At 38.1% G+C, this 19,697-nt stretch overlaps 2 protein-coding genes across 2 annotated transcripts; both read right to left on the bottom strand.

Moving 5' to 3' along the window:
• Positions 1–9,262: 9,262 nt before the first annotated feature.
• On the bottom strand, positions 9,263–10,230 carry LOC103122839 (olfactory receptor 51T1). Its single transcript, XM_007533460.1, is given in 2 exon segments — positions 9,263–9,286; positions 9,289–10,230. Coding segments are annotated over 2 exon segments (966 nt in total).
• A 6,640-nt stretch (positions 10,231–16,870) lies between these two features.
• On the bottom strand, positions 16,871–18,882 carry LOC103122838 (olfactory receptor 51H1-like). Its single transcript, XM_007533459.2, has 2 exons — positions 18,592–18,882; positions 16,871–18,004 (listed from the first exon to the last, which is right to left on the bottom strand). The coding sequence occupies exon 2, from the start codon at positions 17,976–17,978 to the stop codon at positions 17,034–17,036; it is 945 nt and encodes a 314-aa protein (XP_007533521.2). The 5' UTR covers positions 17,979–18,004; positions 18,592–18,882; the 3' UTR covers positions 16,871–17,033.
• Positions 18,883–19,697: the final 815 nt, after the last annotated feature.

Genomic DNA, 19,697 nt, shown 5'->3' with positions numbered 1-19,697 from the left:
AATTTGTCAAATTATCAAGTCACTGGGACTCCACTAATATCAGAATTAACATAAATTCTAAAACTTTATACCCTTCACACTTCATTTACACATACACACACACACACCACTCGTTCTCCCTATTATCAGTTTTAAACAAATCAGCTCTTTTACAAAACCCCATTTTTGTTTTCAGAAGAATGTCCAACTGCTTACACTTACTGAAATTTGTGGCAAAAATATGTCCCTGAAAAATAAGAGTGAGAACTCTCCACTGTCACCATCACTTTATCTGCTGTACCTACTTCCCTTCCCCCTCCCCAGAGTAGACCTCAGGGAGGAATAGAAAAACAGCCTGCTCTCTGGGGCTTACAAATAAACACTCAGCCAGAAGGGTAGGAACATTAGTTTCATGGTATACAAGCACCTCATCAGGATCTACAGACATGTTGTGAAGCAAAATAATTGGAAAACTACTCAAGTTTGCAGTAAATGTCAGATATCACATTGCTAGAGAAAGCTTTGATGTGTGTCATTGATAGAGATAAGGCAACATCATTAAAAGAATAAGCTATTCTTACCCAAATACTTAGGTTTCAACTTGAGGCCAGATCACTTTACTTTTATCCTCTTAGTTTAATCAGTTATAAAATGCAGACATTTATACACAAGTTTCACATATCTATGAAAATGTTCTTCAGACAGTATAATCATTTGTTATTAATTCTTCAACTCCAAAGTCTCATTTTTTTTTATTCACTGTCAGGCTTCACCACTCCAAGATGATTTTTTCCAATAGAGCAAAAGAGAAGAGTAAAAGACACAATAATAACAAAGCCTCCTCTAATGTGGTGGAGGCTGGCCTTGAATCCTGGCCACTCAAAGCAGACAAAGGTGAGATATTTTGGGGTTTTCCCAGAAGATGGTGGACTGAGAAGCTGCTAGTGGCTGAGCTCTGACCACATCTCCTGGAAACGGTAGGATTTTCTGCCTTTAGCAGGCCAGCCAATAAGGGGTCCTAGCGGTAACACCAAGGAGATGACTATAACTTAATTTGGGTTAAGAATTAGAGTAGGGAAAAAAGGGGGAAAAATTTTTTTTCTTCCTTTTAATTTTCAAGCATACCTCCTTCCTGACCCCCCCCATAACGAGTCCCTGGGGACCAGCTCCTAGCAGGATACCCTGCTAGGAGCTCTTTTTCTTTACCAAATTCCTGTCCCACCAGGGAGTATCATTAATTCTAAGTCTATACCCTTCTGAAACCTCTGGCCTTTTTTCTTTCTAAGTAGCCAACCCCCCCACCTCACCCCGCATAGCTAATTAAATAATTAAAAATAAATACAAAAAAAAACCCTTTCCTTTCACTGCCCTTTTATTACTGTTCTTTTTCTTATCTTTTTATTTTTTCTCTCTTTCTTTTTTATTTCTTTTTCTCATTCTTGTCATCCCTTCTTCCTTAATCCTACAGCTTCCAAATCACAGCCCCCAGCCCCCACACCACAGTGTGCTTTTTTGAATTCACTGATACACATTTGGGGATTTCCTTTCACTGCTCTTTAATTACAACTCTTTTTCTTATCTTTTCCCTTTTCTCTCTCTTGTCTCTCTCTCTCTCTCTCTCTCTCTCTCTCTTTTAATCTTGTCATACACTTCTTCCTTCTTCTTTGCCTTTCTGAATTTGTGAATTATTTTGGGAAAGAAATCTGACTCAGAGTGGACTCTCTATGTGTGTATCTCTGCTCTACTTCCCTTTCCCCTCTTGTTACCCCTAGAATATCCAGTGGATAGAAGATTTGCATAACTGTCTTTTCTTGCTATCCTTTCTTTTCTCTTTCTTCACTGGGATTTGGTTACTATTTTTCACGGACTGGAGAAATTGTTTGGCTAACTGGTAACGATTAAACTACTTCAATACTTGCTTCAGTTGTTACTGTAATTCCTGAGGTTGGTGAGTGCCATTGTCATAAGGTATTTAGTACAGTGTTACCTGTACTCAAGACACAACAACTGAGGAACAACAGAGCTTTAAAAAAAAAAGAAACACATAAATCAAAAAAATGGGTAGATCAAAAACAAGTAAAACTGCTACTCCAATGAATGAAGACAAGAGCCCAGAAGAAATTACAAATCATCCAGAAGTAACCATAGATAAGAAAAGTATGCAAGCAGTAATAAACTTATTAATCACAGAAATGAAAACAACATTGGAGGAAAGGAATGACAGTATTAGGGAAACAACAGTTGAGACCCCCAAGGAAAATACTGAATATCTTGAGGCAATTAGAGAACTGAAAGCTGAAATAGCTGTAATGAAGAAAGAAGCTGAGGCAAGGAAAAGCAGACTAACAGAAGCAGAAAACAGAATTAGTCAGACAGAGGATGAGTTAGAGAAAACAAAGAAAGAGGTGAAAGAGCTTAAAAAGAGATTGAGAGACACTGAAAACAACAACAGAGACATATGGGATGATCTCAAAAGAAATAACATTTGTATAATTGGCCCGCCAGAGGAAGAAAGAGAGGAAGGGGAAGCAAACATTCTAGAGGAAATAATAGAAGAAAACTTCCCAGACCTGAATAACAGAAAGGACATCAAGATTCAAGAGGCTCAGAGAGTACTAAACAGAATCAACCCAGACCTGAAGACACCAAGACATATCATAGTCACAATGAGAAGAAGTAAGGATAAAGAAAGGATCCTAAAGGCTGCAAGAGAGAAACAAAAAGTCACATACAAGGGAAAACCCATAAGATTATCTGCAGACTTCTAAACTCAAACTCTAAAAGCCAGAAGAGAATGGCAAGATATCTATTGAGCCCTGAATGAAAAAGGGTTTCAACCAAGGATAATATATCCTGCTAGACTTTCATTCAAACTAGATGGAGGGATCAAAACCTTCTTAGATAAACAGCAGTTAAAGGAGGCAACCATCACCAAGCCAGCCATGAAAGAGGTTCTAAAAGACCTCTTATAAACAAGAACATCACTATAATACTTGCAATATATCAGAGCAAACAAAATTTTTTTTTGAACAATGGCACTACAATACATTAAATCCATAATATCAATAAACGTCAATGGCTAAACTCACCCATCAAAAGGCACAGGGTGGGGGGATGAATCAGAAAACATAACCCAACCATATGCTGCTTGCAAGAATCCCATCTGTCACAACAAGATAAACACAGACTTAAAGTGAAAGGATGGAAAACTATCATACAGGCTAACGGACCACAAAAAAGGGCAGGAACAGCCATTCTCATCTCAGACCCGATAGATTTTAAATTAAATGAAGTAATAAAAGATAGGCAAGGACATTACATAATGATTAGAGGATCAATCAGACAAAATGACTTAACAATTATTAACATCTATGCACCCAATGAGGGACCATCTAAATACATTAAGCACCTACTGAAAGAATTTCAAACATACATCAATAGTAATACAATAATAGTGGGAGACTTCAATACCCCACTCTCACACTTAGACAGATCAACAAAGCAGAGAACCAATAAAGATACAAGAGAATTGAATGAAGAGATTGACAGACTAGACCTCTTGGACAATTTCAGACTCCTCCACCCCCCAAAACTGGAATACACCTTCTTTTCAAATACACATAACACATACTCAAGGATAGACCACATGTTAGGCCACAAAGACAGCATCAATAAATTCAAGAGCATTGAAATCATCCCAAGCATCTTCTCAGACCACAGTGGAGTAAAACTAACATTTAACAACAAACAGAAAATTATTAAAAGTCACAGAATTTGGAAAGTAAACATCATACTCCTTAAGAACCACTGGGTCAGAGACTCACTCAAGCAGGAAACTCAAATGTTCCTGGAAACTAATGAAAATGAAGACACAACCTATCAAAATATTTGGGACACAGCTAAAGCAGTACTGAGAGGGAAACTTATAGCCATACAATCACATATTAAACACCAAGAAGAAGCTCAAATGAACGACCTTACTGCACACCTCAAGGACTTAGAGGAAGAGGAACAAAGGAACCCTAAAGCAACCAGAAGGACAGAAATCACTAAAGTTAGAGCAGAAATGAACAACATCGAAAATAAAAGAACCATACAAAAGATCAATGAAGCCAAATGTTGGTTCTTTGAAAGATTAAACAAAATTGACAAACCCCTAGCCAGACTCACCAAACAAAAAAGAGAGAAGACTCAAATTAATAGAATTATAAATGATGGAGGAGATATCACAACTGACACCACAGAAATCCAGAGAATCCCGTGAAACTTCTATAAAGAAATATACGCCACAAGCTAGAGAATCTGGAAGAAATGGAACAATTCCTAGAAGCATATGCCCTTCCAAAACTGAACCAAGAAGAACTACAAAATCTAAATACACCAATCACAGACAAAGAAATTGAAACCATTATTAAGAATCTCCCCAACAACAAAAGTCCTAGACCAGATGACTTCACAAACGAATTCTACAAAACTTTCAGGAAACGGTTAATACCCATACTTCTTAAGCTATTCCATAAGATTGAAGAAACAGGAATACTCCCTTCCACCTTCTATGAAGCCAACATCACCCTGATACCAAAAGCTGATAGAGACAGAACAAAAAAGGAAAACTACAGACCAATATCTCTGATGAACATAGATGCCAAAATATTAAACAAGATCTTGGCCAACCGGATACAGCAACACATCAAAAAGATTGTTCATCAAGACCACATGGGATTCATCCCAGGAATGCAAGGCTGGTTCAGCATCCGTAAGTCAATCAATGTCATTCACCACATCAATAAATCAAAGCCAAAAACCACATGATTATCTCAATAGATGCAGAGAAAGCCTTTGACAAGATCCAACACCCATTCATGCTCAAAACTCTACAAAAAATGGGAATAGATGGGAAATTCCTCAAGATAGTGGAGTCTATATATAGCAAACCTACAGCCAACATCATACTCAATGGACAGAAGCTGAAAGCATTCCCCCTCAGATCGGGGACTAGACAGGGCTGCCCACTGTCACCGTTACTCTTCAACATAGTATTGGAAGTTCTTGCCATAGCAATCAGGCAAGAGAAAGAAATCAAAGGAATACAGATTGGAAGGGAAGAAGTCAAGCTCTCACTATTTGCAGATGATATGATAGTATACATAGAAAGACCTAAAGAATCCAGCAGAAAATTACTGGAAGTTATTAGGCAATATAGCAAGGTATCAGGCTACAAAATCAATGTACAAAAATCAGTGGCATTTCTTTATGCAAACACTAAATCTGAAGAAGAAGACATCCAGAAATCACTCCCATTTACTGTTTCAGTAAAATCAATCAAATACCTAGGAATAAAGTTGACCAAAGAAGTGAAAGACTTGTATGCTGAAAACTATGAGTCGCTACTCAAGGAAAAAGAAACTGATACCAAGAAATGAAAAGATATCCCATGCTCATGGATTGGAAGAATAAATATCATCAAAATGAATATTCTCCCCTGAGCCATATACAAATTTAATGCAATACCCATCAAAGTTCCACCAAGCTTCTTTAAGAGAATAGAACAAACACTACAATCATTTATCTGGAACCTGAAAACACCTAGAATTGCCAAAACCATCTTGAGGAAAAGAAACAGAAATGGAGGCATCACACTCCCAGACCATAAACTATATTATAAAGCCATCATCATCAAAACAGCATGGTACTGGAACAAAAATAGGCACACAGACCAGTGGAACAGAATTGAAAGCCCAGAAATAAATCCCCACACCTATGGACATCTAATCTTTGATAAGGGGGCCCAAAGGATTAAATGGAAAAAGGAGGCTCTCTTCAATAAATGGTGCTGGGAAAACTGGGTTGAAACATGCAGAAGAATGAAATTGAACCACTTTATCTCACCAGAAACAAAAATCAACTCCAAATGGATCAAAGACCTAGATGTCAGACCAGAAACAATCAAATACTTAGAGGAAAACATTGGTAATACACTTTCCCACATACACCTCAAGGACATCTTTGATGAATCAAACCCAATTGCAAGGATGACTAAAGCAGAAACAAATCAGTGGGACTACATCAAATTGAAAAGCTTCTGCACATCCAAAGAAACTGTTAAACAAACAGAGAGACCCCTCACAGAATGGGAGAAGATCTTCACATGCCATACCTCAGACAAGAAACTAATCACAAAATATATAAAGAGCTCAGCAAACTTAGCACCAAAAAAGCAAATGACCCCATCTAAAAATGGGCAGAGGATATGAACAAAACATTCACTACAGAGGAGATCCAAAAGGCTAACAAACATATGAAAAACTGCTCTAGGTCACTGATTGTCAGAGAAATGCAAATTAAGACAACACTAAGATACCACCTCACTCCTGTAAGAATGGCATACATCAAAAAAGACAGCAGCAACAAATGCTGGAGAGGATGTGGGGACAGAGGAACCCTTTTACATTGCTGGTGGGAATGTAAATTGGTCCAGCCTGTGTGGAGAGCAGTCTGGAAAACTCTCAGAAGGCTAGACATGGACCTTCCATATGATCCAGTAATTCCTCTCCTGGGCTTATACCCCAAGGACTCCATAACACCCAACCAAAAAGAGGTGTGTACTCCTATGTTCATAGCAGTACAATTCATAATAGCTAAAACCTGGAAGCAACCCAGGTGCCCAACAACAGATGAGTAGCTGAGAAAGCTGTGGTATATATACACAATGGAATACTATGCAGCTATCAAGAACAATGAACCCACCTTCTCTGACCCATCTTGGACATAGCTAGAAGGAATTATGTTAAGTGAGCTAAGTCAGAAAGATAAAGATGTGTATGGGATGATCCCACTCATCAACAGAAGTTGAGTAAGAAGATCTGAAAGGGAAACTAAAAGCAGGACCTAATCAAATTGTAAGTAGGGCACCAAAGTAAAAACCCAGTGGTGAGGGGTAGACATGCAGCTTCCTGGGCCAGTGAGGGGTGGGAGTGGTCGGAGGTATGGGTCACAGTCTTTTGGTGGTGGGAATGGTGTTTATGTACACTCCTAGCAAAATGTAGACATATAAATCAGTAGTTAATTAATATGAGAGGGGGAAAATCAGTTGTATGTCTCAAAGTTTTTCAAAACACAAACTGAATCTTTTTAATATATAGGCTATGTATTTGATATGCGGACTCTCTCAAAAGCCTAGACCAAGTAGATTAGAAGCATCCTATAGCACAGCTATATACAAGATACTGGATACTGTACAGCAAATCATAACAAAAGGACTTTTCAAAGTTAACCCAATTACCAAATAATGTGATGATAACATTAACTATCCATTGTCTTTTTGAACCCTAAGAAGCAGGAACCTCACATCTCCACTATAGAGCCCCTACTTCCCCCAGTCCTGGAACCCTTGGATAGGACCCACTTTCCCGTATGCGTCTCCCAATCCATACCAAATAATATTGCATCCGCCGATCACAACCTAACCAACGCAACGATTGCCACCTCAACATGCTTCACTTCAGACTATGTCCAGAGACTTCACGTGTGGAATGACAACCCTTCAGCTTCATTACTCGGGTGAGACCTTTCCTTTCATAGTACACTCTAATTTCATCTCAGGTGGTTCACTTTCTAACATAACCTAGATATACACCAGTTTCTGTGAGAGAGAGCTTATGTTCACATATCCATAAACATTTGCAAAATATATACCTGAAAGCAGAAGTACACTAGAGTTTGCAGTGAGTACCTCCCTAACACTTCCTCTCCACTATTCCAAGCTTTGGGTCCATGATTGCTCAACAATTTGTTTGGCTTCGTATGTTAACTCTCTTTTCAATCACCAGGTTCCAGATGCCACCAGGATGCTGGCCAGGCTTCCCTGGATTGAAGACCCCACCAATGTGTCCTGGAGCTCAGCTTCCCCAGAGACCTACCCTACTAGGGAAAGAGAGAGGCAGACTGGGAGTATGGACCGACCAGTCAATGCCCATGTTCAGCGGGGAAGCAATTACAGAAGCCAGTCCTTCTATCTTCTACAACCCTCAATGACCCTGGGTCCATGCTCCCAGAGGGAGAGAGAATGGGAAAGCTATCATGGGAGGGGGTGGGTTATGGAGATTGGGTGGTGGTAATTGTGTGGAGTTGTACCCCTCCTACCCTATGGTTTTGTTAATTAATCCTTTCTTATATAAAAAAAAATAAAAAAGGTGAGATATTTTTCCAGCCCTCCAATTACTTTAATTAATATGTAGACAAGCTCTCTTACTGCTTTCTGAGAAAATGTTTAGGTTTAGAAACATAAATATTGATAAATACTGTTGGGATTTTTTGTGAACCCCTGAAGCCCTCAGACTACTCTGTAACTTCACCCAGGATTCTGAACATAACCAATACTAGTAACAAAGTTCTTCCCTTACTTACTTTTCAACTCTTATATAACTTTGGTCTTTTCCTTGAATCTTTTTTCTTTAAGGTTGTTCTAGTCTGAGTTTAATAACTAATTACTAACTAATTAGGTGCTTACTAACTAATAAGGGTGTCAACTATGAAAATGACTTCCCAGCATAGCTTTATTTTTTCTTTTAAAACAAGTTATGTGAACATATATACATAGTTTCTTGGGCAAGATAAGAAAAGACAAAGTGCAATTTATCCATCAGACTTGCTGGAGATACAATAAATAGTGGCTAGAAATTTGAAAGTTTCATTGTTTCACTGAAAAAGTACTTGTGACAAATTATAGGCACAGGAAAAGTGTCTCTAAGGAGAGAGGTCTCTCTAGACGTCACTCTGGGAACTGGAGCCAGTTTATTTCCTAGTATACTAAATCACATATGCAATTTTTATTTACCAACTCAAGAAAACATCTTCAGTGTCTTCAATTTCTCCTTGGAAATTTGGCCACAGAAATGAATGGTTTCGTTTGGCTGTGTGCAGAAATAAAATTATTGCTGTTTTTACATTGTATGGTCTAAGAATTATCATCTTTTAGCAGACAACTAAACAGTTCATCTTGGATGAAATCACCTTATTTTCTTTTAATGGGAATAGGAATTTATATGATTATTACAAGTGTTTGAAGGATATATATAATTAAATTGGAGTAGAGTCGTCCTTTTTTAAAAGTTCCTTGATAAGCTTAGGGGAGAATTATTGTCTCCACCCTTAATTATATAGTTTAATTGAAGCTTCCTCAGTAAGCGAAATATCTGAGGATGTCAATGACCCAAATCTGTTTCCCACTTACATTATATGTACATGAAATTTCCCCCCTTTGACTCAGTCTCCTTATGAACCCTCACAGGGGGCCCCATGAACCCTTCTAGATAGGATCACTTGGAGCATAGCCTGACGGATAGTCTTGGTGTTCAAGCTATAAATGATGGGGTTCAGTATAGGTGGTAGGAGTAAATAAATGTTGGCCAAACTGCTGCAGACTGCTCTCGGGGTAGAGCTGAGGAGGCGATGTGTCAAAGATAGACTGATCATCGGCACGTAGAAAACAGTGACAGCACAGATGTGACAGACACAGGTGCTGAGAGCTTTTCGTTGCTTCTGAGGGGTCAAGATGCTCAGGATGGTGCGAAGAATCAGAACATAGGAGAAAAGAATAAACAGTAAGTCAATGCCATTCAGATAGAGCTGAAGAAACATGCCCCAAAAACTGCTGAACCAGGGGTTGGAAAGTGTGTGTTTGATTATATCTGGGTGGTAGCAAAATGGATGGGAAAGCTCCTGACCACCATGGAAAGATACACTCTTCAGAGCTAGAGCCATAGGAAACATAAAAATTATTAGTCGCATACAGATGACTAGTCCAATCACTATAATTATCATGTCTGTGAGAATGATGACATACTGCAGTGGGTTGCAGATAGCCATGAAGCGATCGAAAGCCATGGCTACCAACACGGAGGACTCCAGGAAGGAGAAGGCATGTACAAAGACCATTTGAATAAGACAGGCTTGAATGCTGATCTCTCGGGCATGAAACCAAAGAACCCCAAGCACAGTGGGGAGAGTTGAGACAGTCAGACATAGGTCAACCGACGACAGCATAGAGAGGAAATAGTACATGGGCTTGTGGAGATTCTTCCTTACGATGATGACAAACAGGATCATACTGTTTCCCAAGAGAGCAATGGTGTAGAAGCAGCAGACAGGAATGGAGATCCAGACATGTCCAACTTCCAGACCGGGGAATACAGTGAGGAGGAAGTTTGACGGGGTGATGGAGGAGGATGTGGTATTATTGGAAATTACCATGATGAATTCAGTATACTCGCTAGAAAGAGAGACAAGAATGATAGTATTAATTCTCATATTAATCCTTTTTTCAAACCTTATTTTATAAATTCTTCCCAAACCACACACTTGTTTCTCTGGATTCAATACTCCTAATCTAATTATGCTAACATCATCAAATTCTTCAGAATTCTCACTGTTTGCTTATCACAGCCTGGTTCTATTTTTCTTTCCCTCTACTATCCCAATTCTAACTATCTGTTTCTCTAGGCGTATACTTGTCCCGCTGCCCAAACTATTTCTGAGTTGAACTAAAAAATGTTTATAGATATATGTAACACATATAGATGTGCATACACTAACAAAAAGACCACAATTACAAGTTACAGGTATTTTTATTAAGTCTCCAAGCTACCTACATTACTTCAGAATTAATAATCATTACATAAGATGATTCTGGATACCATGATATCCTTGTTGAGAGTTGACCTGGAATATTCTACCCACAGGTGTCCATGTACATGAATCATTAATTACTATTACCCACTAGAAACTTGTTTTGATAGCAGAGCTTTTTTAAAATTTCTTTTCATATATTGGATAAATTCCTCCCCCATCCCATATATCTATGTAAATCAGTACATCTATGCTCTGTTTGCTTCTTTATGTACTTTTCTAACTCTACTCAGATAACTGAGGCTTGTTCCCTTTTTCTTCATCTTATAGCTTAAGAGTCCTTGTCTTTACCCCTTCCCAGCAATACTGCAACTTCGAGTCCATTCACAATGAGCAGAACAAGGAAATGAATCCTGTGGGAAATTTCAAATGCCCTGTGTGTATGATAACAGGCATTCAGATGTAGACATAATACATCAGCCATGACAAAACACCCAGATAAATGGGAATCATGTGAGCAATAAATCTTCAAAAAGCATACATGATATGGAAGTTGGGACCAGTATCTAAAATGGAGGGACTAATACAGGGACAGGTAGGTTGGAGTGACATCAAAATTAGACCCTCGATTAGTTCACTGGGTGAGAAAAGTTCATAAAATGGCAGCTGTGGAGAAAATAGATATGATATAAGGGAGATAGGAACTGGAATAGGTGAGCATGTTAAGTCCATGCAGGACTGGCCCACAGGGGGATGATGTCATCATTGTTGATTTCAAAGGTTTACTATGCCATTTGCTCATTAACATAGAGTTAATAAGAAATAATGCCAAATTCACTGACTATGCTGATATGAGCAACTATCTTTATCTTTTATCAGCCTTGTCCTCCTACACTGGTGACAGAGTACATGCAAGGAATTAACTAGTACCAGATAAGGGTAAATATGAAGGACTATTAGTTATTTTCTACTCCTTCTCTGGTCTATTGGATATGGTTATATAAATAATACTTGTTACACAAAAGAAAAAGACTAATTTCTTTTCTGCTACAATACTTATAATTTAATTTGGATTTTGTGGGGGGGGAAAAACTATGAATCAGAAAGATTACTGCTTAATGAGACATGAATTATAAGCATGCTGAATTAAGTTCACTACTCAGACTCTGAATGTCTATTTTAATTTCACATACTGTGCAACGGGTAGGGATTCAGAAGTGAATTACAAATAGTTTCTGCATTTTCAACTTAGTAGAAATAATAATGTGAGAAGCCAAGGTAAAATATTAATGTAAGGTCAATACTACATGTGGAAATGGTGTAAGACTATATAAATAGGCTGAATAATAAAAGACTGTTGAGATTTGTTGGATTTTTTTCTTCTAAATTTTGTAAGCACATATATCAAGAATTACTCTCCTCCTGTATGATAGCCATCCAAGAATCTTTCAGAAACATAAAGCCATGTAATCTACTGAGTCTCTTCCAATACGACTTTGTTTGTTTTCTACAGTACAAATATTCTAGAACTTAGCCACCTTTCTTTCTCTCTTGAAGAAGTCAGCTTTCTAGGGACATAAGGCATGTGCATGCACCTTTTGTGTTTTCTCCAGAATGTGCTCAGTGATTGGTACACGATAAAAAGTCAACCTAATTTATTTTTTGTATAGAGAAAATATATTGGAAAATTAATAAAGGCTCTGGTTATTTGGGAATTAGTACATTACCCAAAAGCAAGGGGTGGATTAAAAAGAAGATAAGTAAAGCACAAGTCAATCTAATGTATTGCTGGATGGTCACATAAATAGTAGATGAGAAATGGATAAAGACGAGTTGAAAAAAGCATATACTGCATCAGAAAGTCCAAAGAGAAGAGTGGACCAGAGAGTAATAATTTCCCTACAAATAAAGAGAGTGAGAATTGACTCATTGAGAAAAAAAGGATCGCTTAAAAGAAAAAGAGAACAAGAAGATTCTTTCTAAATTTCATATATTTGCTATCTTATATAAAACTATATATAATCCTAGAATAGTTTAATGGAGGTAATTTTCTTCTGTCTTAAAGACAGGAAACAACTCAGCAAAGTGAGCTATGTCAAAGACAAAATAGGTGTATGCATACTAAAAATTAAAACTAGATTTTTATCCCCAAAGTACATAATATTTCTGTAAATCATATACCGTCAGAGAGCTCAGATTTATAAAAGAAATCAGACAATTGGGTAGTGTGGTTTCCTTTATTTAAGATACAAGCTTTGCTTATGATCTGTTATAATGTACATAAAGGATTTGATGAGTGCTAAAGATGAGAAATAAATAAAAGAGACAAACAACTCTGCCCTTCATATCTTTATGCAGTCAGCCAATGAGCGTTTGGAATACACTTGGAAATACTCAATTATTTGCATATGTTGGTGTACATAAAGATGAGTTTTAGGATAAAAGAATGCTCTAGGGAGTCGGGCTGTAGCGCAGCGGGTTAAGCGCAGGTGGCGCAAAGCACAAGGACTGGCATAAGGATCCCGGTTCGAACCCCGGCTCCCCACCTGCAGGGGAGTCGCTTCACAGGCAGTGAAGCAGGTCTGCAGGTGTCTATCTTTCTCTCCTCCTCTCTGTCTTCCCCTCCTCTCTCCATTTCTCTCTGTCCTATCCAACAACGACGACAACAATAATAACTACAACAATAAAAAAACAACAAGGGCAACAAAAGGGAATAAATAAATAAAATAAAAAAAAGAATGCTCTACAGATAAATGACTATAAAATAGACCCTTACCATCCTCTGTTCTTTGAATTATATCTCATCAAGTACAAAAAAAATTACACTGGGTGATATGAGGATAGGAAGAGAGGGGTCATAATGGTTTATTTTATGGCTGCAGAAATTGTTTATTACAGCAGTATAGACAGGAAAAGAAACAGGGGAATTTCTCTCCAGATATTAAATTCCAACATTAGAACAAAGTTCAGTGTCTTCACTCATTGAGGTTGTTTCTGCCCTGCCCACTAATCACAAGAAGTTAAAACTTTTTAATCTTTAGGACTCGAACTTGCCAGACAGAATGTAGCAAACTCATATATAGAATGCTATAATGGATATTTTCAATAGAATATACCAACTCAATAAGATGGTGATCAAAGGTTTCTTGCATTATTAATAGCACAGACCTGTCTTTGTTTAAAATCTCCACCGTCTATGAATTTCTTAACACCAATATCTATCTGTTCTTTCAATAGTATGAAATATGTACTACAATCTTTCAATAGTCTTACAGCTTTAGGCCATATTAAACTGAAATTCACAAACATCTAAATCTCACATACTAAATCATTTAGCATTTGGGCCTATTCATTTAACTCCGAATAATGACACAAAGTTGATTCTGATTATTCATATATGCAAACATCTCCTTTAACTTCACGGTATATGAGTTCCTTAAAAGTTTTTATTTGCCAGTTTTTATTCTTTCAATGCTAGCTATTAAATCAGGATATAAAAGATAGCTAAGCAAGGTTAGCCAAAGGAAAGAGTTCTGAGTCTTTCTCCTTTTCTGTTTTTCCCTGCTCTATCTCCATTTCTTTTTGAGAGCCTTTAAACCTCTCCATTTCTTGGTTCTATATTTTTAAATTTTAACTTTTATTATACTCAAATGGAAATATTGACAAGACCATAAAATAAGAGGGGTACAGTTCTACACAATTCCCACCACTTCATATCCAATCCCCTCCCTTAATAGCTTTCCTATTCTTTACCCCTCTGGGAGTATGGACCCAGGATAGGGTGCAGACAGCGGAAAGTCTGGATTCTGTAATTGCTTCCCCACTGAACATGGGCATCAGAAGGTTGATACCCATCCTGTCTCTCTCTTTCCCTAGTGTGGCAGGGCTCTAGCAAGGCAGCTTCCATCAACTCAATCCTCTCCCCTCTTTTTTGTTTCCTTCACTTTTTAATCCCTTGCTCCCCCCACCATTCCCTATCTTTGCACCCTTCTTACCTGCAACACAGCAGGAACTTCCACCGACCTCTTTTCAGTCCCATCAGAGAGTAGGGACTAAAGAAATTACCTGGAGTAGGAACTTTATAAGCTGCTTAGGTGAGTCATCAGGCAACATGATATATCTTCATGATTAAGGGTATTGCAGCAAAAATTATAGAACTCATATAAACTTATAGCCTTCTACAGTAACTCTGACACATCTCCAAGATATAACTTCAGGTCCTGCTCTAAAGCCAAAGTAAATTTCATTTATCAGTAACTGCAAAAAAGTGTTCTGGCCTTGAGGGCTGACTGTAATGGATATCAAAAAAAAAAAAAAATCCCTGTCTTATTTAAAAAAAACATATCGATTCCTCTTTACCCTGCCCTGGGCTAAAGATTCTCAGTCATGGAGGCACTTTGAATATCAGAGTGGGGTCAAGAGAGTGCAGAGTCATTTTTCTGGTATAATACATACTCTGTCTAACAGATCTCACCCTTCCTCTGTGCAGTACCATGCCTTTAAATTAACCTAAAAACTCCTTCCAAGAAACCATCTGATTAACTGTTCTCTGCAGTACAATTACCCTCCTAAGCAGAAACTAGCATTTGACAAACTCACAATACACACCAACGTTGTACTATTCCCTTTAAATATGCTGTCTTAGGTCACACAGGCTCCTAAGCTAATTATGGGCCCCAGATCACATCAAATCGATGGGGTTTACAGTCAACAATATTTACACACCTTTCCCATATTAGGAAATATTTCCCATACTAATATTACTCTCTTCCTTGATCCAGCTTTCGGGTCCTTTTCCCAGCCATGACATCATTTCCCCAGACAGTAACTTGGATCCACCTGCATATCAGATTTCAGGTTCTGGCAAGAAAACAAAAACAAACAAAAAAAAACAAAACACTAGTATAAGCTACAGGCCCTTTGAAATATAACTAAAATATGTGTACTAGCTATCACAAAATGGAAGACCCCAACCCCAACACTTCATCTGCACTATTCCAGCCTTTAAGTCCATGATCAACAATTTGTTTGGCTTTGTATGTTAACTCTCTTTTCAGCCACTAGGTTCCAGATGCTAGCAGGATGCAACCAGACTTCCCTGGACAGACAACCCCACCAATGTGCCTTGGAGTTCCGCTTCCCCAGAGCCCTTCCCCACTAGGGAAAGAGAGACAGACTGGGAGTATCGATCGACCCATCAACGCCCATGTTCACCGCAGAAACAATTACAGAAGCCAGACCTTCAACCTTCTACATCCCACAATGACCTTGACTCCATACTCCCAGAGGGTTAAAAAATAGGAAAGCTATCAGGGGAGGAGATGTTATATGGAGGTCTGGTGGTGGGAATTGTGCTAAGTTGTACCCCTCTTATCCTATGGTTTTGTCAATGTTTCCTTTTTATAAATAAAAAGTTAAAAATAAATAAATAATAAAAATAAAACAAAAATAAATAAATAAATAAATATGCTGTCTTAGTCATTGTCAAGCTGAAGGATTAAGTATTGATCTCCATTATTTCGCAAGTGAAGACGTTTTAAATAACGTTACCTATTTAAAAGTTATTCTATTACAGAAACACACTGAAATATTCAATGAGCTGATGAATAAACACAATCAACAAAAGAAAAAAAGGTGTCTTATGTTCAACACTGAATTTCTGAGTGATTATAGTAGTGGAGAAAGAAACCAGGAACTTTCCTTGAAAAAGTTAACAATGACATACAGTGAAATACAATTGGGAAACAAAAAAATATAAGCTAACAGCATATGTAACAATATGGAGGACTCTCAAATGCATTATGTTAAGATAGGCATGAAAGACTATGATGCAGTGCTCTGTTACACTGAAAAAAAAGAATTATTAGTGTAAGAAAACAAATAAGAGCTTGTCAAACATTGGGAACTGATAGAGAAATTGACTACAAAGAGGTAGCATAAAGAAAATTTTGGAGTGATATAATTTTTCTTTACCTTGGGGTTTGTGGTGGTTACATGACTTCATGCACATGACAACGCTTAAAGAACTTTATGCCAAAAGGAATGTATTTTCTTGCACATTAATGTTGAGAAGTACTTCCACACACCTGGAGAAAGCTCATGTATTTCATGAAGCTATTTGAGACAGATTGCAGTTTTTATCAAAAACATTATGCTGTAGAGTGTGAAAACCCATCAGATCTGCATTTTTTAAATGCAGTGACTAAGAGCTATATTTAGCTGCTTGCACTACTTTTTTTTTTTTTAATATTAGATTCCTCGGTTACACCGGCAAAGTTTCAATTGCCTGATATCTATGTGTGGCTAGTGACTATCAGATTAAACAAAGTTTTAGGACACTCTCGTCACTGCAGATATTTTTGCTAAACAGTCCTGCATTTGATACTTTTTTTTTCTTGATTGCATTTATATGTAAATAGTAGATGTCATTAAGGACCAATTCTGCCCCTACAGATTATTCGGGAAATCCTCAGCCTAATCTGCTTTGTTCTAACACTGTACACGACAGGGTTGAGTACAGGAGGAAGCAGCAGGTAGATATTGGCCATAAGCATGTGCACTGCTGGAGACAAATGCTTCCCAAAGTGGTGACTCAGAGTCATGCCCATAAGGGGCGCATAGAAGAGCAGCACTGCACAGATAGGAGAGAAGCAGGTGCTGACAGCTTTGAGTCTCTCTGCCTGGGAAGCAATACTCAATACCACCTGGAAAATTAGGATATAAGAGACCAGTAGGACGAGGGCATCTAACACAATGCTGAAGATCACAGCCAACAGACCGTAGATGCTGTTGACATGGGCATCAGCACAGGCGAGTCTCATCACATCCTGATGGAGGCAATATGCATAGGACAGCACACTGGAGTGGCAAAAAAGCAGTCTTTTGATGAGAAAAGGCACAGGGAGCACAGCAGCCACACTCCTCAGCAGAACTGCAACCCCAATCTTGCAGATAACTCCATGAGAGAGAATGGTAGCATAGCGCAAAGGAAAACGGATAGCCACAAAGCGATCAAAGGCCATCGCCACCAGCACACCTGATTCCACTCCCCCAAAGGTGTGGATGAAGAACATCTGAGTGATGCAGACATCAAGGGGAACAGAGCGCCAGTTGAACCAGTGAACACTGATCATAGTGGGCATGGAAGATAATGAAAGGCTGAGGTCAGCGACAGCAAGCATGGCCAGAAAATAATACATGGGCTCATGGAGACTTTGTCCAGCTTTAATGACATAAAGGATAGTGATATTACCCAGAAATGTGGTGCTGTAAAGAAGACACAAGGGCAAGGCCATCCAGAAGTCTTTCTCTGGCATTCCTGGAATTCCAGTCAGGGTGAAGTGGTTATTAGAAGTTTGATTGAGTGATGGCATAATGACATAGTGAACTAGCAGCTTAACTAGGCAAAAAAAAAAAAAAAGGAATGTATTAAATCAAAAAACCTTCAATCAGAATCAGTGGCAATAAACAATGAGATAGCATCCAGGAGCCAAGTGGTGGCGCACCTGGTTGAGTGCACATATTACAATGTGCAAGAACCTGGGTTTGAGTCCCCAGTCTCTACCTGCAGGTGGAAATCTTTATGAGTGGTAAAGCAGTGTTACAAGTATCTCTCTGTCTCTCTCCCTCTCTATCTCCCCTTCCCCTCTTGATTTCTGGCTCTCTATCCAATAATACATAACGATACTACAAACAAAAAGAGAGCAAGAGATAGCATCCATAGGGCAGGGTTAAATGGCATAATGGTTAGCCAAAGACACTCTCACTTCAGAGGCTCTAAAGTCCAAGGTTCAACCCCCCACCACTGAACCACAATAAACCAAAGGTGAGTAATGCTTTAGTAATATATATGAGAGATAGCATCCATAGGAGAAAGTGAATCAATATTTTTAACAAGTTTATGTTAACAGCTAAAAATGTTAGAAAGTCATTCTTAGAGTTATCTGTCTGTAACTCTTCAGGGAATATATATTCACTAGAACTTACAAAGAGTTTTAAAGTTGGTACTATCAGATGAACTCCGTCTGTAGACAATCTTCTGAAAGAGTTGTTCAAAAACAATTTCAATTTGTGAAATTGGTGCCCCTGATAAAAAAATAAAAAGTGGTTGAACTTACTTTTCTCTGCACCTCCATAAGGAATTTTCACTCTCTGAATTCCGTAATATTATTAACTCCTCCTAGGGTTAAAAAGCAAGTGTGATTTTTACTATTACTGTTAATAAAAAAAAAAACAAATGAAATGAAAACAATAATTCTTACTGAGACATTAATTCAAGGGTCCCAATAGACACATAAAAATAACAATAATAACATGTGATGTTATAGACTGAATGGAAAAGACAGTGGGCATATATTTTAAAACTATGTCAATATTAGAAGCATCCCCTATTTACTGAATATGAATATATATGTATATATACTCTGTTTTAGCACTTTATACCTCACATGTCAATTCATGATCATGAAAATATTTAAGAGAAAAATATTATTTAACTGTATGAAATAACAAAAGCATAAGTTAATAATTTTTGTTGGTATGCTTCTAATTCTGCTTTTAAAAACCCCTTCTGTTTCATTTGGTTTAATCCCCCCTGCATTCTGTTTACATAACACTGTATTCTATTTACATAACCTCTGTTAATAAGCACCACCCTCCCTCCAGGGCATTGGTGGTTCAGTGGTAGAATTCTTGCCTGCTCCGCCCCCTCTCCTTGTCATACCCTGATTTTCACCAGTCACTTTTCTCTCCACCCTCTCTGCGTCACATCCTGTTCCCACCCTACTGGGCTAGTATATTTATAAGGACAAGATTGTTTGTATTTTTTGAGTTTAGCTTAGCTTGGTATAGATTGCACTGCGTCCAGCATAAATAAAGAGATACTGCCTACAGCTCAACCATGAGTCCCGGGTTGTCTGTTACCCGCCTGTGAAGCCAGCCTGGTGAAAACAACATATGGCACCTACAACGTGGGACCGGACCTGCACAACTCCCAGATAAGTGAAGACTTTGCCTACCTATGCACTATGGTCTTCTCTTCTACTTATGAAGAGGTTTGCCAAAGCCTCTACTGTTTCATCATGAGACAGTTA

The sequence above is a fragment of the Erinaceus europaeus genome, chromosome 17 (genome assembly GCF_950295315.1).
Source record: "Erinaceus europaeus chromosome 17, mEriEur2.1, whole genome shotgun sequence".
Classification (NCBI taxonomy): domain Eukaryota; kingdom Metazoa; phylum Chordata; class Mammalia; order Eulipotyphla; family Erinaceidae; genus Erinaceus; species Erinaceus europaeus.
Note: the sequence above shows the minus strand (reverse complement) of the source record. Positions and strands in the feature narration are given on the sequence as shown.